The sequence below is a fragment of the Colias philodice genome, chromosome 21 (assembly GCF_061535455.1).
Source record: "Colias philodice isolate Cphi_HAF_F1 chromosome 21, ilColPhil1 Martin Lab GWU primary, whole genome shotgun sequence".
Taxonomy (NCBI): Eukaryota; Metazoa; Arthropoda; class Insecta; order Lepidoptera; family Pieridae; genus Colias; species Colias philodice.
This window is the reverse complement of record NC_143106.1, coordinates 4,786,294-4,805,046: the sequence shown is the minus strand read 5'-3', so window position 1 is coordinate 4,805,046 and position 18,753 is coordinate 4,786,294. Positions and strand designations below refer to the sequence as shown.

At 33.0% G+C, this 18,753-nt stretch overlaps 2 protein-coding genes across 4 annotated transcripts; both read right to left on the bottom strand.

The window, feature by feature from the left end:
* Nucleotides 1-375: 375 nt before the first annotated feature.
* On the bottom strand, nucleotides 376-5,698 carry LOC149478844 (luciferin 4-monooxygenase-like). 2 transcript variants are annotated; one of them, XM_089708603.1, is made up of 12 exons: nucleotides 5,221-5,698; nucleotides 3,993-4,188; nucleotides 3,506-3,713; nucleotides 3,210-3,408; nucleotides 2,897-3,019; nucleotides 2,408-2,582; nucleotides 2,094-2,234; nucleotides 1,706-1,831; nucleotides 1,453-1,536; nucleotides 1,125-1,268; nucleotides 797-962; nucleotides 376-536 (listed from the first exon to the last, which is right to left on the bottom strand). In XM_089708603.1, exons 2-12 carry the CDS (start codon nucleotides 4,143-4,145, stop codon nucleotides 409-411), a joined length of 1,647 nt encoding a protein of 548 aa, XP_089564729.1. In that variant the 5' UTR covers nucleotides 4,146-4,188; nucleotides 5,221-5,698; the 3' UTR covers nucleotides 376-408. The 2 variants fall into 2 exon arrangements, with proteins under 2 accessions (XP_089564729.1, XP_089564728.1); XM_089708602.1 differs by lacking the exon at nucleotides 5,221-5,698 and having other exon boundaries at nucleotides 3,993-4,835.
* A 405-nt stretch (nucleotides 5,699-6,103) lies between these two features.
* Nucleotides 6,104-18,368, bottom strand: LOC149478843 (luciferin 4-monooxygenase-like). 2 transcript variants are annotated; one of them, XM_089708600.1, is made up of 12 exons: nucleotides 18,243-18,368; nucleotides 14,712-14,880; nucleotides 14,303-14,510; nucleotides 11,713-11,911; nucleotides 11,315-11,437; nucleotides 10,496-10,670; nucleotides 10,134-10,274; nucleotides 9,773-9,898; nucleotides 9,471-9,554; nucleotides 7,292-7,438; nucleotides 6,757-6,922; nucleotides 6,104-6,406 (listed from the first exon to the last, which is right to left on the bottom strand). In XM_089708600.1, exons 2-12 carry the CDS (start codon nucleotides 14,865-14,867, stop codon nucleotides 6,279-6,281), a joined length of 1,653 nt encoding a protein of 550 aa, XP_089564726.1. In that variant the 5' UTR covers nucleotides 14,868-14,880; nucleotides 18,243-18,368; the 3' UTR covers nucleotides 6,104-6,278. The 2 variants fall into 2 exon arrangements, with proteins under 2 accessions (XP_089564726.1, XP_089564727.1); XM_089708601.1 differs by having other exon boundaries at nucleotides 18,247-18,368.
* Nucleotides 18,369-18,753: the final 385 nt, after the last annotated feature.

Sequence of the window (18,753 nt, the reverse complement as noted above, 5' to 3'; positions counted from 1 at the left end):
TTACTATTAACTACTACAATACAAGATAAGATACATTTGAAATGCAATAAACAATCATAAACAGAAGCATTAATGATTCATTTTGAAAACAATGATTGATTAAATGTAAAGGTTGATAACGCTCTAGTTTAGCTAAATATTAAAATTTATGAGATCTTTAAAGGAACTAGCTCCTAGCTGTGTTCTACATGTTCCAATAGTCCAATACGTATTTAATGGCTCGTTATTTTCAATATTATTGACGGCACATATTTTATATCAATAAATAACAGCTCATAGACCTTTCGCCGATTCGAAATCTTTTCGTTATTCTCATGCACACTTAATATAATATTCGAGTGTTCTAAGCAAGTATTCTTAATAAACAATGGTACATAATAAGAAATTTGAGATGAAGAATATATTTCATCAGTATCTTTCCGCAACCATCACGATTTCCTTCAGTTTTCTTCTATGGACTTTCGTCGAGGCAGTCATGGGTATTTCATCTAGAAATACTACACCACCTCTTAGCTGTTTTGCATCAGACAATGTTCCTGAAAATGTTTAAATACAGCGAACCTTAGTTTTATATTTAGAAAACTAGCTTTGTCTCGCGGTTCACCCGTGGGAAAAAGCAAGTATTTTATAGTTCATGAGATTTTCGATTATTATATCCGTTCAGTTGTTTAGGGAGACAAACAAAGAAAAAAACATCTATTCTCACAAACTTTAGCATTTATAATATTGATGTCTATTTAATGGTCAAAAATAATAATTACATACAAAAGGATAGGATTAAAAAATACATCAATACCTTGCACTAACTCCTTTATATCATCCGCGCTGACATCATATCCGGCTCGAAGGACCACACATGCTACGGGCAGATCCCCACATTCCGGATCGGGTATGCCTGTAACTGCTACGTCTAGAACCCCTGGATGTTGTCGTATGACGCTTTCTACTTCCACTGGTGATATCTTTTAGATAAAAAAATACAAAAAGTTATTTATTTTAGCATACGTAAGCATTTTAGAAACCGAAAGACAAGGTTATTAATTTAAAATCTCTAAGAGCGCAGTGAGTCACTCAAAAAGGATTTATAATATCTAAATTAATAGTAGGACAGTCTGTTTATGTACCTGATAGCTTTTATATTTTAAAAGTAACTTTATCCTTTCACAAAAGAAGAAATTATAATTTTCATCTCGGTAAAACATGTCGCCAGTTTTGAACCAACCATCTACAAACGTCTCTGCAGTCGCTTCTTCATTTTTATAATAACCCTAAAATAAAATTATTAAACACATATTATCCTTATCTTTCTCATTTTATTTGTTTAATTTTTTGTAATTTTGTAGATTCATGAACAGCACATATGCGATGTATTTACAAGGGTTACCCTTTAAACGTGAGGAAATAATATTCACGAGGATTTTCGATATTCATGTTGAATCTTGTAGGATTTACCTTGAAAATTGCTGGACCTTTAAGCCAAAGCTCGCCTGGTATATTTGGTTCTTCGATATTTTCTTGTATATCAATGTCTACAATCTGAAAATCAAATTGCGAAGTTGTCTTCGATATAGCTTCTAATTTCTATTTCAATTTTTAGGTATAATTTCTGTCTACCTTGAATTCTTGATTTGAAACTTAATACAATAGATAATATTCAGTATCCCTCGCAAAAGATAAATAAAAATATATGTAACTATTTAGATACCCGATATTGAAAACAGCCCATAGGTTTTCCTGAAGATCCAGGCGGGGGATAGTCGCTATGGAAAGCTAAACCTGTAAGTTCACTCATTCCATAAGCATTGAAAACTTCGGTACTTGGTGAAACGTCCTGTAAATAAATAGAAAGAATAACTGTCAATGTTAATACAGAAACAGCTCTACCGTTTACTATAGGAAATAATTTGTTTCTTCCCGGCCTATATCAATTTTTTCATACTTTCCACTTTCCAGTATTTATATTTTATTTCAAAAGAACGGAAAGTTATGCATAGCCACTTACGTGAATTAAAAGTTCGCAATTATTCAGTGAAGCTAAAAGTTACGACTACAAATTCTGAATAAAAAACATATCCCTTTAAATCTCGACTTACTTTAATAGTTTCAATAAGTTCTGGTGGTACAGCACTGCCACCCAACATAATGAGATCAAAACATGTGAAATCACATTCATCACGTTTGTCGGGACTCATAAGTGTTGTCATAAATGTTGGACTCATTACTGTGAAAGAGGGCTGAAAAAAAAGACAATTTGGTAACATAAATTAATATGAATACCATGTTTGGTGTACATATTAATTTATGTTACAAACAAATAAACTCTTCGGTTTTATAATAGGTAATACTATAAATTCATAATACGTTCAATCCATAATCTTTGCATATCAAAAGAACAAAGGTACGGTACCTTGTAAGTGTTTATAAGATAATACGCGTGTTCCTGTGTTAAAGGCAAAGATGATTGCAGTCTAGTGTACTTCAAAATAGGAGAAGCAAGGAAGTTCATCACAGCTGTCAACCATTGAATTGGGGAACCTATCAAAGCCATTCGAGTAGGACCTGGGAACATATTTGATCTGGACCTGTTAATAGAAAAAAATTAAATATAAATAGAAATTTGTGTGAGATTTTAATTGATCATCAAATATAGTAAGGATACAATGATATCAATATGTAATAAAAATGAGAAGATGTGTTCGGAATATTCGCCATATACATGCATAGCGTAAGTACTTTTATGGGAAGGAAGTTTTCCCATAACGCCATTTAATCTCAAACCTAAGCAAGGCTATTTAGAAACTTAAATGCTAGCACAATGTTTATCGGATCGTTAAACAAAATAAAAAGAGAGAATTAATATATTTTTTTGTATAAATATAATAATTTTTCATTTTACCAAAGATATGGGATGCTAGTAGCGAAGTTTTTGTGAGTAGCCTCAGCTGCTTTCGGTACTCCAGTGGTGCCGCTTGTTGCTAGCAGTAAAGCTCCTGTGTCTTCTGCATCGAAGTCTGTAGCCCTATAATGATTACTTTAATGAAGTATCGATGCTCATAAGGGACTTGGGATATTTTGTATGTTTGGATTTTGTTTTAGCGAAAAATAGCATGACAAAATAAAATTATCATTGAATGTGTTCAATTTATTGTGGGTACAATTGTATAACAGATTTTGCAGTTATACTATGAAAATGTAAGATTTGGCATTACTTAAAACTTTCGAACGGTGTATCATCTCCATATTTCTCAAGGAACTCCTCAAAGTTGCACAAATAGTCGCCATTGTCGAATGTCACAATGTGAGCATTTGAATCTATTTCATTGAGTGCCAGTTGGACCTCAGTTGCTTTCTCACTGAGGCAGAATACTATTTTCGGTTCAGATACTGCGAATGTTGCTTTCAACTCTCCTGTAAAACATAATGATTTGTGCGATTCATAGCAAGCTATTTGAAGTTTTATGGAAGTTCACAATGTAATGACTGTAATATGAAGGGAATCACTTACTAACACTCAATGTTCTGTCCACGGGTGCTACAGTGACTCCAATAAATAATGCAGCATAGAATGGTATAGCCAGGTCTAAATCACTTGGGGCCATAAGAACAATGACATCACCGATTTCTAAGCCAAAATTTCGCAAGCAGATCGCACATAGGATAGTTCTGTTTAAAACTGAACCGTTTTTCTCTGAATCTCCAGTTGCTCCATTAATCTTTAGAGGATAGTGATTATTATTTTATTGAGTGTAAAATAGTTTTGATTTTACCACTACGATTATAGATACGTGTAATGAAAGCATTATTATTGGAATATTTAACATTTTGGTCGAACAATGATTACGTGTAGACTTCGTCCTTTCTTTCCCCCTTGGCCTCAGTTCCCATATAAATATTCTGTATATCTTGTTTAGTTTCTCTATATTTTCTAGTTGCATATGAGCAAATTATGTATCACATAATTTTATAACTGTTTTTACCCAAAAATATCTTACCTGCATAATAGCATCTGGGTAGTCTTTTAAACTCTGCAATATAATTTTTCCAAGATGGTAGCGGTCACTAGGAATACCCGATTCGGCTACAATTCGGGAAGTCAAATCGTTCATGAACCAAAGCACCGAGTCATTTGAAAGTTTTGATACCATTTTGTAAACTATGAGGTTTATTCACACAATTATCTTCGTAAACCTAAACTTAAATATAAGATTATTTTTATAAATTTTAACTAAAATACCGATGTTTCGAATTTCACTTTTAACGGGATTAAAAATTAAATTTTCGATTCATGTAATTTGTCCCAAGGTTCAAACTATTCTGAGTTAATATGTGGTTGTAGCGAATAACGATCGTTCCGCATTTATAAGTACGAGTGTAATTTTATAAACTACGGTTAGGATTTATTTAGAATAATATCGAAGGTGGAATTTAAGCATCACACATAAGCAAATTTTCTATGAAAAAAGGATGTGCTTCCAAAATTATAGTTTAAACCGATGAATGAAGGCGACGGCCATCTACAATTGTTTAACATGTACTTTATGCACCAATTACACTTCACGCAAATACATACATAAAATTTTAATAAACTCAATAACTCGGGCTTTATAGAATAAAGAGGAGATTATTATGTTTGTATAAGTCACTCAAATTTTGTAAGTACTTGAATGAGAAATTACTAGCACTGTAATTTATTTCATTAATATTATTTTATACCTCTTTCATGTACTTAGACACGGGTTGTATTGCAATAAACGACGGAGTTTAATAACTGCATACATATACACGAGTACAATGGAAATATGCATCGGATATGAAAAAATTGTTCTGAGCGTCATAATATTATTTATATGTATTTCCTTTTGCATGACTTGATTTATAAATTGAATACTTCTCCATAAAATAAAATTGATATGGCTATGAAGACTCTGATCTGATGCTGCGTATGGTACGGGAAAAATAAAATATCATACATACATACCATAAATTTCCGTAAACATTGGAATCTAGTGGTTCACTGAACTTTTATCATCAAACAATTAAAATATATTTAAATAAGATTATTAATTGTATATTAATCATGTATTTATTGTGTATTTGTCTACAAGATTTACCGTAATAAGGTATTTATTTCGGTAAATCATAATATTTATTCGCCACATATTGGTACTTAATTTTGAACTAGATATCTAATTAAGAACGATTTCCTGGGCAGCTTTTCACCTGCTCCTGCGCCGGCGTGGTAGTTAAAGGAAATTCTCATGGGATTATATTTAGCATCCTAACTGCCTCACAACACAAAAACCATAATAGTATATCACTACTACTGAATCACTAAGACTTGAGAGAAAGACAAGTAAACAAACACACTTTCGCTTTTATATTACAAAAACATATCTAATCCTTTAAATTTATCATTATAAACTCAACCTTAGTTGATGGACAAGAGACTCTTTACCTTCAATGTCACATTTATTATTAAAGCAAAATAGACAGGGGCGAGCTTTGTTCTTGAAAATTTTATTATAGGGCAATTTCAAGTGTCTTTCGTCAAAGTGTCTTTGAGTAGCAATTTTGAAACATAACAGATAATATGACTCAAGGATCCTTTGAATTATTTAGATAGATAATAGCATGTATCAGGGAAAGACGTCATTACAATAGGTAGATTATGTTTAACAAAGTGGGGTTAGTTTTCCACCATAATTAGCCCAAACCAGTGAACGGATCGGGCTGAAATTGGGCATGCAGATAGATGTTAAGACGTAGGCATCCGCTAAGAAATGATTTTGATCAATTCTACCCCAAAGGGGATAAAATAGGGGAAAAAAGTTTGTATGAAACTTTGTCATATTGGAAAACCAAATAAAGAGACGGTTCGATCACTCTAGATCTATATAGGTGGTGGGGAATAAAATAACGTATTGAAAGAACTTGCCTGACTTTACAAGAGTTCACTACCACCAAAAATTGACTTACATTGACCTTGCCAATATGACTGATGGTACTAGTTATAATAATTTGGTTGTTTCATATATTGTTATTGTAAGATGAAGAGAGGACATTTAGGTAAAATGTTGCAAAATGAAAAATAAAACTGCACTCATAAAAAAAAAACTATTTTAATAATTTTTACGATATGAAATACCAATTTCACCACTTACAGTCACTGATAGCCTTACAGTTTTTAACGTTTATTTCTATACATTATTTGTCTTTTTTAACTGGCAGATAACTTTAACACAAGATATCCAGAAATTATAATATATTTTTGTTCCTCTTTATTCTCTTACTGATTCTTTTGCGAGTTTTTCCAGTTTAGGTCTGTCTATTTTTGATGTTGACGTCATTGGTAGCTTTTTAACGAATATAACTCCCCCTCTTAGTTGCTTTGAGTCTGTTAAATTGTCTGAAAAGAAAGACTTGATGATCAAAACATATTAATTTCTAGTCAATAAGCCATTTAAATTATATATCACAGACGACGGATAATAATCAAATTCGTTAAATAATAAATAAATGTAATGTTCTACAGTACTTCCACTATTTTCGATAATTAAAAATACGGGCTCGAGTTTTTTATTTTCAACGTTTCAGAAATAGAAAACATCATGGAAAAAGACCCATATCCAAGAACCAAAAGATCGATTACGAATACAACCTAAGAATACAACTGACAACCTGCGTTTGGCCAGTATAATATGGCATTATAGCCTCTGCAATGGGTTTAAGCTATTATAAGAAACATTTAGTACATACTCTTAACTATATCCTTAATTTCTTGAGCAGTAATATTGTAGCCGTCGTGAGGCACCACGCATGCAACGGGCAGATCTCCTTCATCTGTATTACGTATTCCTGTTACAGCGACTTCAAAGACGCCTGGGTGTTTGCTAATTACGGTTTCTATTTCTACAGGAGAAATCTATAATAAAACAGAATATTTATAATGAATATGCGATATGTCCTCGCAATCATCATAAGAAACAATATTTGTGGAAAAATATTCAATGCATAAAAGTATTAGTGTTACATAATATATATAATAAGTGTCCTGGTTTAGAATAAGGCTGAGAAAGGAGTCTAGGACATTAAACGTAGGTATATATCATCTTCTGCTTCTACGAAGTGAAACATGATCCCAATTCTTTTTTTAATATTTTGATTTTCATCTATTAAAATCTTAGAGCATTAAAGTTGGTATAATGCTCTAAGAATAATTAAAATAGGTAGTAGAGCACGATAAATGTGTACACATTTAAATTAAAATAAAGATTAATAATTAAGAATTTACCTGATGATTTTTATATTTAAGTAACAGTTTGAGTCGATCCACAAAATAGAAGTACCATTTTTCATCTCTGTACATTGTGTCTCCAGTTCGAAGCCAACCGTCCTCGGTAAGAGTTTGTGACGTCACTTCTGGATTATTATAATAGCCCTTGAACAGAAGTTAGATTTTAAATATGTATAAGTGCATTCAAATTTTAAGCATTACGAACAAAACTGAGTTCAGTTAAATTTATCAGATAATTGAAGTGAAACTTCTTTATCGGGGGTGGACAAAAATTTTGTGAGACATTTTTTGCGTTACGCCGCGCGCGTTACATTTTTTGCGTTACGCCGCGCGCGTTACATTTTTGCGTTACGCCGTACTCGTGACATTTTTTTTCTTATCCCTACCACGCGTGATTCGACGTATACTTTCTCCAGCGGAGTAGGGATATCGTATCGTTTTAACGTACGTCCGTACGTACGTAAAGTGGTAACTTTACTTGACCGTTTTTCTATTGCACTCGTATTTATTTCCAACGCTCTATGGTGACGTGATAATATTATATTAAAGTGATCAGCACAAAGTGTTTATTTTAATTATTCTAATTCCAGTGAATTTAAAAAAAAAGTAAGTAATTACATATCTTTTTCTAATACTTAGGTGTAATTATGGTATTTATTTTTCTAAGTTATTTAAAATTAACCTCACTTTTTGATTGTATTTTTCAATTTTTTCAATTTTATTATAATATGTATAGATAATATGTATAGATACACTAGCACGTGGGTGGAATTATGTATAAATTTTTTCTAATACTTGAATGTTATTGTGGTAAGTACATATTTATTTTTCTAATTCTAAAATATTTACAGTTATTCTCAGTTTATGATTGAATTTTTTAAAACACCAACACGTGGGCGTGATCATGTTATTTATTTTTCAAGTTATTTAAGCTTAACCTCTGTCTTAATATGTATATATTATGTACTATGTGCGTCATTAATTTCTGACTGTTTCGAGATTTGATGCAAAATAAAACAGTGTGTAAATAAAATTAAACAAATGAGTAAAAGTATAATTTCATAGATAACACGTTGAGAAGTTCCCTGTATAAATATATATACATATCTTGTATAAATACATACATAATATGCCTATAGATCTTTACTCAATTGTTTTATTTTATTGATTTTTTACAAATTTTATTTAAGTACACACTATTTTATTTTGCACCAAATTTCGAAACAGTCAGAAATTAATGACGCACATATTATATATACGTTTTAATATAGAATATTTTTTATTTTACAACCTTTACAACTTGATCATTAGGAATTTATTACCTCTATTGTTCGAACAAAAATAAGTTACCGACTTTAAGAACGTGCCGACAATGTAAGTAGGTACACTATTGTTTCTTAGAAAACATTTTAGGAGTATACGATAATAAATCTATGACTCACGTAAACACGTGTTTGCTTGATTGGTGTCAGATATGTAGCGAGGAGCGAAGCGACGAGCATCTGAGGTTAACTATTGAACTACCGCACGAGCCGAGCGAGCGAAGCGAGCGAGTTGCAGCAGCGGCCGGTGTAAATATTTAAATAGGTAGCGAGGAGCGAAGCGACGAGCATCTTAGGTTAACTTTTGAACTACCGCACGAGCCAAGCGAGCGAAGCGAGCTAGTCGCGGCAGTGGCCGGCGTAAATATTCAAATAGGTAGCGAGGAGCGAAGCGACGAGCATCTTAGGTTAACTTTTGAACTACCGCACGAGCCGAGCGAGTTGCAGCAGCAGCCGGTGTAAATATGTAAATAGGTAGCGAGGAGCGAAGCGACGAGCATCTTAGGTTAACTTTTGAACTACCGCACGAGCCGAGCGAGCGAAGCGAGCGAGTTGCAGCAGCGGCCGGTGTAAATATTTAAGTAGGTAGCGACGAGCGTATGACTAACGTATTTCTTTAATATTGTATATAGTAAATTATTTTTTGAAAAATAAGGACATAAAGAAGTTTCACTTCTTACGTGTGTACTCTAGTACACGCACACATTTTTTTTATATTTATCAGAGTATCAGTTAAACCAAAATCCACAAATTTACCACAGCTTACCAATTAAATAAACTCTAACAAAAATATGAAGTAGAATCAATTTTTCCTGCTATTTATATAAATATAAAATGGTAACAATAATAATTACCTTGAATATACTTGGTCCCTTAACCCAAAGTTCACCTGTCACGTGGGGTTTTGTAATCTCCTCAAGCGTTTCGGGGTTTACTAACTGAAAAAAAACCTTTAATGAATTTTATATTCTATCCATACTAGATGATATAAATTATAAAGGGAGAACAAGGTTATTACTGCATTTAAAAATATAAAACATTTAAAAATATAATTCTTTATCACATTTGGAGAAAAGCCCCCAATTTTTTTATGACGAACAAACATTTGCAAAAATGCTCCTAAAAACTTAACTCAGATTGCTGTCGTGTAGTTTACCTTATGAGTAAGACTTGGGATCGGTCTTCCCAAAGAATGCGGGATGGTCTCATCATACACCATTGCCAAACCAGATATTTCGCTCATGCCGTATACATTCAGTATCAAAGTGTTGGGTGTTGCTTTCTGTGAATTGAAGAAACGAGACAATTATTTAAAAAGGAGTTGTAATACTTAAAGAAAAATCTTTTAAGTAGATAATACATATTTTCATTCGCTCAAAGAAATATTTAAAATATTTAACTAACTTTTATTAATCATTAACTTTTATAACCATCCCCAACGTATTTGTTTTTATTTTTGTTTTGATACCTTCAAAAATTAAAAGTTTAAAAAATTATTATGATGTACCAATAAGTACCTTGATTTCTTTTCTCAATCCTTCTTGTAAAGGACTGCCACCAGCTATAAGTACATCAAAGCAAGTAAGGTCACATTTTTCACGATCACCGGGCTTGAAAAGTATTACCCAATAATTTGGACTTGACATAGCATACGACGGCTGAAATAAAACAACATTCGTAAAAATTAATTTTAATTCACTCAGGACACTCTTGAATTCAAAAAAAATCTCTTGAAAAATATATAAGGAGGGGAATAAAAGGAAGAGAAAGTAACATATTATGTTAAAGTTCATATTTTATATGGATTCTTTGGTTAAGAGTTTTAGGATAGTTTGGTTTTGGAAGTGGTTTGGTTTAAAGATGTTTACGTATATCTTACCTTATATTTATTAATAAGATGATATGCATGTTCTTGAGTCATCGGCAATGAGGATTGAAGGCGAGTTTGTCTCAGAATTGGGGTTGAAATATACTTAAATATGGCAGAATACCATTGTATTGGAGATAATACTGCTACGAGACGAGTCGGCGCTGGGAAAGTGGTAAAGTTTGCCCTGTAAAACATATAAATTTTATCAATTTTAAATTGTAGATTTAAAATTGATTTACCGTATTGTAAATTATAATATTAAGGGTTAAGAAGATAGTGGAAAATCTCTTTATTTTATGAAGTAACAAAGGTCAAAAAGATAACAGTACCTACTAAAGATAGTAAGTAGATCATTATGATTTGATATCAAAATATATGTGAATATGGTCTCCGTCTAAATCATCGAGAAATTAATTCGAGAAATTTATATAAATAAATTCTAAACTGACCCCGTTAATCCATACTAATATTATAAATGCGAAAGTAACTCTGTCTGTCTGTCTGTTACTCAATCACGCCTAAACTACTGAACCAATTTGCATGAAATTTGGTATGGAGATATTTTGATACCCGAGAAAGGACATAGGCTACCTTTTATTACGAAATATGTACTACGGGCGAAGCCGGGGCGGACCTCTAGTTGGGAATAAATCCCAAAGCGTTATAAAATGACTCTACAATATCATTATATATATGTATCTACAAATTTGAAGCCGGAAAGGTCGCCTTTCAATTATTAAAGTCAATCTTCTAACAACATTTAAATTATTGTTTGAATTTGCATATATCTATTATCTATTATCAACAATTATTACTCTAATTTCATACCACATATACTGAATTCCTATTAGAAGGTTTTTGTGAGTGACCACAGCGGATTTGGGCACGCCTGTAGTTCCGCTAGTTGCTATCAACATCAGTGGTGTTTCTGCTGGATCGAAATTGGAAGCTCTGCAAGCATTTCAAATGAAAACCAATATATTATTATACAGAAAGGATGGAAATAAAAATAAGCGAGCAATATCATGTATAACGCTAATAACTTATTTGTCATTAGATCTTTCTTAGGTAACTAGAGAAACAATGAATAGGTTTATGCTGCCATAAAGCATTCTAGTTTTAGTTATATACCTATAATACATCCACAAACACTTATTAATAAAATACTTTCGATCAAATGTTTCCGACAATATTACTACTTTTACAAAAATCTAAAAAACGCTTACTCAAATTCGTCGACGGATGTGCCTTTTCCATCTACCTCCAAGAATTCAGAAAGGCTCTTGAATTTGGATCCCGAATCAAAAGTAATAACATCACAGCCTAAATCAAGACCTGTTAAAGCCTCCTCTACATCATGGGCTCTTTCGCTTTGGCAGAATATTATTTTAGGTCTATTAATACTGAATGTATCTTTCAGTTCATCTGAAATAAGAAGTTAATAATGTGATTGCTGTACCTACCTACCTATGTATTAGTGAAGGAAGTATCTGCCAATCTGCATTAAGCCTGTGTGGTGGATTATGGCAGTAGGAGTAGTACATACTACATGTAGGGGCTGACGATGATGATTAACTATTTTATTATCATTAAATACTTTGCTAGTGCAAATGTTCAAGTTCAATTTGTTCAAGTTCAATTCTTCAATCAAAATACTCGAAGGTAAATTACAGTATATAGACCATTCGGGGAATTACGGATGTAGAGAAATTTCGGAAAATTATATGAAGATCTATCTTCACAGGTTTGTTAATAAAAAAATCATATTTTTATTAATCAATCATTCTAACTTATGTGCTAATTTCCCATTATTGGATTAACACCGTCATTCTTAATGCATCTTATATAATTACAAGACCTTGTAATATAGATATGCAATAGATTTGTTTTCTCAGTAAACAGGATGGTTATACATATGTAGGTAAACGTATCATTATTTAACAAAAAATTGATGCAATTGAACCAATTTCGTACTCTATCATAATAATGTAAGTGACGTGAAATTATGAGATAATTATGTTCATTATATTGTTAAACTAATTATGCCTCAAATTAGGTTGGTCCGTAAATATTTTTTTTTTTTTTTTTTTTTTTTATAGTGGGGAAATCTTCTTAGATACCCCCGGCTCCCGGGGATGGAGCCGTGGTTATGTCGGATTCCTACCGACTAAAACCCCACTCTGTTCCATCGCGCTGCTTTGGACGGAACTGCGGGAACGGTTACGACTCTACCGCGTGTCCCGCCCAGCAGATGCCCGTTTCCAGGCCCACCACTAGAACCCCCCTCGCTGGTGGCTGCTGGAACGAAGGCTTACGCCACCAACGCGCAGACAATGGATTTTTCCCCGCTCCATCATCCGCGTTTCCCCGAACCCCCAACCCCATCACCGTCCGGCCGGAGGGTGCACGCCGGAAGGTCTTCCGATGTGTGAAATACACGTCGGGGGACCCTCCGACGCACTTTTATAGAGATTACCTCGCAGCCCCCACCTCACCAGAGGTGGCGGCCCTCGGTCCGGCCCCACGGACCGGATTACGAGTTGGCAGACGGCCGTTTTACAGCGGCCGCCGCCCCACACCTCTCTGCAGGAGTCTCCGCGCGTCATCACAATGACGCGTCGGGATCCCGCCCTCCGCTGCACGGCGTGGCTTGCTAAACCAGCGAGCCCGCTGCGCCGCGACCACTGGCCACCATCCACCGCCGCATAAAAGCCGGCTCCTCTCTGGCCCACAAACAGGACCTCTGCCGTCGGGTCAGTCGAGGCTTTCCAACCCCAACTGCCGTTCAGCGCCACCTTTGCCTAGTGGACACGGGGTCCGCCAAGCCACGACCTCTGGCCGCCATCCCACGCCGCACACAGCGGCCGCTGGGCCACACCTAGCCCTGGCCGTCGGGCCGGCCGAATCTCCCCGACTCTAAACCAGCCGTTCAGCCCCTCGCTGGTCCAATTTCGCTTCACTCAGAGGGCCATAACTCTGAGCTACTGAGCCCCTCCGCCGCGACAAGGCCTGGACCGTTGGGGGGGAAATATTATAACCTTTGGATAATAAACAGAGACACGCATAGGAATTGCTTAGGTATTATTTTTTTGTTCACTGTTGAAGCATTTTTTTAGCAAATATACATTTTGCTCTTCATCATAGAAACGAATTAAAGATTTCCCCAATATAGATTAAACTATTGAGTTTATAAACTTGTTATTAACCAATAACCACTAACTACCACATCTTCTAAATTGTTAACTTCTATAGTTATATTGTCATTTATATCAATACTCAAATAAAATAAAATTAACGTAAATTACGAAAACATATTTATGGTTATAAGATATGATTCTATGACTATTTAAATGTTTGTAGGTATAATGAAAATGATTAAATATTTATCTTATTTATAGCACATTTATAGTATGCGATTTGCAACTTCATTCTTATATAAACAAATAATATTGAAGTAAACAGCTCTGTTGTATTTATCATAAACTATGAATACTTAAATAATTTTCCTATCGTTATGAATAGACCCCATCTGTCTATATAGGTAAGTAGAATAGTAATACCTTAGCTGGTAAGTATACCTCCACACTAATCAAAGGGGAAATAAAACTATAGCACAGAATAATAAATATATAAAAGAAAGTCGTGTTAGTTACACCACTTATAACTCAAGAACGGCTGAATCGATTTAGCTGAAAATTGGCAGGGAGGTAGTTTAGAGCCAGGAGAAGGACATAGGATACTAAATATGTAGGTACCACGGGCGAAGCCGGGGTGGACCACTAATAAAAGATAAAAAAAGCCAAGAAAAATACTCACTTGTGACCAAGTACATGTCAATACCAGCGACACCAGCACCCAGATAGAAAGCAGCATACATCGGGATAGTAACGTGAATATGATTTGGTCCCATTAATAAGACCACATCTTTATGCTTTACTCCCAATTTTCGCATGGCATTTGCGCATTTCACAGATCTTGTTAATACTGACCCGAAGGTTTCTGTCTCGCCTGTTGCTCCATCAATCTAGGGATCGTAAAATACAAGAAATTGTATTATTGTATTTTTGTTATGATACTAACAAGCTAGTATTTTTTATATATTTAAGACAGAATATAATAAAGAAGGCAGGTTATCTTAAATCTGACCAGTTTTTATACACCGGACTAAAAAGCTAAGTTTTTCATTCTATTTATATTTATTTTAATTATTATTCATAAGACTTACCTGAAGCACTTTATCAGGCACATCTTTGAGTGCGTCTAGAGTTAGTTTTCCAAGATGATATCGGTCGCTTGGAATACCGGACTTGGCTACTGTTTCGGCTTGGATTTTACTTATGTACCATTGTATTGCATCGCTTATTCCTCTGTATTTGTCCATTTTTGGAAGAACACTGTGAGAGGCAGACAAAGTTTAATAGAATTTTACAGTTAATTGTACATTTACACACAGATTACAGATTTTACAAAAATCAAAAATCCTGAACAGAAATCATTGCTTAGTACCAATATATTCAAATTATATATGTATTATAATACATTAAAATATCTACACCTACGTATAAAGTTTAAATCCCTAACTCCCTCGTAATAGTAAGTAGCGTAGGTATAATTTTTCATGCTTTTCATTTAGAGTTGTGTTTCCATCAGTGTCCATGAAAGGTTTTATTAAAAAAATATAAAATCTCCAATTTACAAATGTTTTATCGTACTGGAATTGTTTACATCTAGTCAAAACTTTTTCCTTATGCTAAATACAAAGGTTTATATCAATAGCCAATAGGTAATAAGATAAATAATAATTCTGAATGAACAATTTAGTTTATTTTTCAGTATCTAAAGTGCAATGAATTTATTATATTATCTGCAGTGTATTGACTTATTATAGTTGACAGTCTACACAATAGGAATGATAGGAATTAATATTATTAATGTATTTTCGAAATGAAATCAAAATGAATGCAACTATGACTTGTAATTGTTTATCTTAGTAATAATAAAGTAATATATATCATTCATAAAGTTTTTATCTGGCTTATCAAAATAAGCGAGCACGCTTATTTTGTTTGGGCTAGGCTGTTAATGATGAGATAATATTATGCTGCTGTATGATATGGGACAGATTTGAGGGGACAAAAAGTTTTTAATTAAAAAAAAATAGACATTATGAAACATTGTTATTTTCAACCAATTTCAAAAGAAAAGTGATTCTCAGTTTGAATGTTTGGGTTTGTTACGTCAGCACTTTGGACTGTGTGAACCGATTGTGATTATTATCTTTTTATTTGAAAGCTGGTGGTTTTTAATTTACAGTAGGTAGACAATAGACGTCAAGTAACATCGATTTTTATTATTGTGTTTTCATGTACGGAGGTCGTAGATACTAGGGTGAATGAAAAAGCCCTTAGAAGTGCATATATAAATATTGTAATTTTTTGGGTAATTTTTTACTCAATTAAAAGAGTGTCTTTAAAGACAAATATGAAAGAAAATTGAATAAATAATATAATATTTATATGTCGAATTTCACTAGATTTCATTTTATCGTTCTCAAGTTATTAATTACTTATCGCAAAGAGTCGACATAATTTTCGCAATTGGAAAAAAATTAAGTTGCATGCTGTGATAAACTGCCTTTGCCTAAACTTTTAGCGCTAGAGTTTTTGTGGATACTCAACAAACATGAGGGGGTAATGCTTTACCTTATTCAATGGTTGCTTACTTGGTTGCTGTATTTAAAAGGGGTAGATCGAGCTGTAAAAACAATCATCGCTCCGGGCGGCCGGCCTTCAACCTCCGTTAAAGAAGAAAATGTTTCTAAAGTCAAGAATTTGGATTTGCAAGACAGAAAAATAAGAATTACGTATGTAGCCGAGATTCTAAAGATTTCATTTGGTAGCATTCAATTCATTTTAACAGATTCAGGGTTCAAAATTGTGTTTGCAAGAAGGGTACCTCGAATGTTGCCGGACGAATTTTAAGGTGTCGTTTTATGTTTCAAAGCGCATTCTCGAAATGTTACAGCATGATCCAGTTTATTTTTATCATCGTAGCTATGATAAATTAATAATGAGTTTTCCATATCAATCCCGAAACTGAAAGATAAAGCATGTTTTGGATACGGCCGTCTTCCCGCAAATAAAGAAATCTTAGGTTTCTCCTTGGGTTTCTCCTACCGCTTGACAAGTTGTGGCCTCTATATTTTGGAATAGTGAAGCAAACATATTTATTTATTAGGTACATGTCGAGAGCACAGATGATCGCTAGATCATATAATGCTGTTATTATCCCAAAAGTGCGTGATGCGGTTAAAATAAACCTCGTGGAAATCTGTCACTGAGCGTGCAGTTACTTCATTACAACGCTCCTGTTCATCGTTCGGAAGTTGCAGCAATCCGCAGTGCTGGGTTCGATTTCCGTGTCAACCCACCAAATTCACCGGAAATCTTCAATCTTAATCCCTTGTGTTTTTCGCTTATTCCCAAAATTATAGTAGAATATCCGTGGAACTTAATTTGACTAATATGACGCGGCCATGCATGCCGTGGATGAGATTTTTGATAGTTCAGAAAAATATTTATTTCAAAGGGAATAACAAATTTTGGAAAATGGATTTTTAAATGTAATGAGCAATAAGGAAATGATGTAGTAAAATAAAATGTTTTTTGTTAAATTTTCATACATTTTTATAGTGATTCCAAAAACTTTTTGATTCACCCTCGTATTTATACGTTTGCAGAAATGGCTTAATTAAAGTCACTTTTATTAATTTTATTTAACCCATTGAGTCCCAAGTTGCCCGATCGGTCCACGACACAATAGATTTTCTATTGTGTCTGAGGTTCCGGGGCCTGAGTTATTAAACTCTTATAATGTTATCTACAATGTCATTATTATTTTCTCTCTTTAAAAATACTACATACACACTAAAATATTAGGTTACTGTTTCTGATTTAATGTAAAAACTAATAATATATCTTGCTCTAATATTTAACATTCCCAAATAATCGGATAAAATTAATTGATTATTGATTAATTAATTTATATACGTATTATCTACAAGTAAACAAGAGATATACTTTGATTGATTAAAAATACGTAGGTAATGCATTATTATGAAGATTAATTTTATAGATTTTCATTGCATTGTGGTATTAAATGGTTATAAATTTTTAATGAACATTAAGTTATTTTTTTTTAAACAAATTGTTGGTTGATAGTTATTCTTCTCTGTAAGTAATCAATTTATTCTAAGTTATTCTAGTAATGTCTATGTTTGTAATGTGAATATAATTATAATTAAATTAATTGCAACCGTGCATTTCCTAAGATAAATACATGTGAGGTCGATAGCAATAAAATATAGGTATCTAGATACATATTATTTTAAAGAAGCAAACTGTTAAAATGAATCGATCTTCTTAAAATTATTTATTGATTGTGATTTATGAAGTACTTAGTGGAAATAATTTTAATTTAGTTTTTATTTTAATTATATACAGTATTAAATATGCACAATTAATCTTTGAAACTGTCTATTTGGCGTATTGTATATAAATATTATTTGAATTTTTTAAAACATCTAATATTTAGAAAATATAATTGCTTGCATTTTTAACCTAATGAAAAAAGCAAAACAATACACTCGATCAGGATAATTTACCTACATCATACATGAACCACATCCCTTAAAATAAAAATAATAGGTAACAATTATTTAGTACTTAGTTAGTACGTTCAAATATAAATTACATACCTACCACAGTAACAAACCACTATAAATACGCGGAAATATTATGATTACAAACAACTAAGACACGATGTATGTACATGCACTTTAGATCATGAATGAGCGCCTGGATCTGTGGTACTGCCGCGTCTTTGAATTTCTTGTTTATTTATAAGTATTATTATAAAGATATAACAGTACAGACAACAATTTAACATAAACAACAGCTATGAACTAACTTAGCTGCATTGTTTATTTTTGATAACGTTGTACCTAGTTAATAAATCATTATGTTTTTGTTTTTGTTTTAGAGGTTATTAAATATGCATAGTGACATATTGAAAATCATTGATGAGGTACTTGAATATGTAGAGTAAAAACAGATGACGAAGCTTGTGTTCAATTTGAGAACTTAGGACAGCTGTATATAATAGGAAATATAGGAACTACACTGTCTTGTATAAATATAATGAATATTATATGTAATATTATGTACCTACTAGGAATATTCTACAATGGAAATGTTTTTCAAACGTTG

Excerpts from the sequence above, each read along its gene's own strand:
- LOC149478844 (XM_089708603.1), bottom strand. The coding sequence starts at position 4,145 with ATGGTATCAAAACTTTCAAATGACTCGGTGCTTTGGTTCATGAACGAT. Across the intron at positions 2,583-2,896 it reads ACTAGCATCCCATATCTTTG|GTCCAGATCAAATATGTTCC; the intron begins GTAAAATGAAAA and ends TTCTATTAACAG. Across the intron at positions 1,832-2,093 it reads AACTTATTGAAACTATTAAA|GACGTTTCACCAAGTACCGA; the intron begins GTAAGTCGAGAT and ends ATTTATTTACAG.
- LOC149478843 (XM_089708600.1), bottom strand. The coding sequence starts at position 14,867 with ATGGACAAATACAGAGGAATAAGCGATGCAATACAATGGTACATAAGT. Across the intron at positions 14,511-14,711 it reads TGCCTGATAAAGTGCTTCAG|ATTGATGGAGCAACAGGCGA; the intron begins GTAAGTCTTATG and ends TACGATCCCTAG. Across the intron at positions 7,439-9,470 it reads AGGGACCAAGTATATTCAAG|GGCTATTATAATAATCCAGA; the intron begins GTAATTATTATT and ends CTTCTGTTCAAG.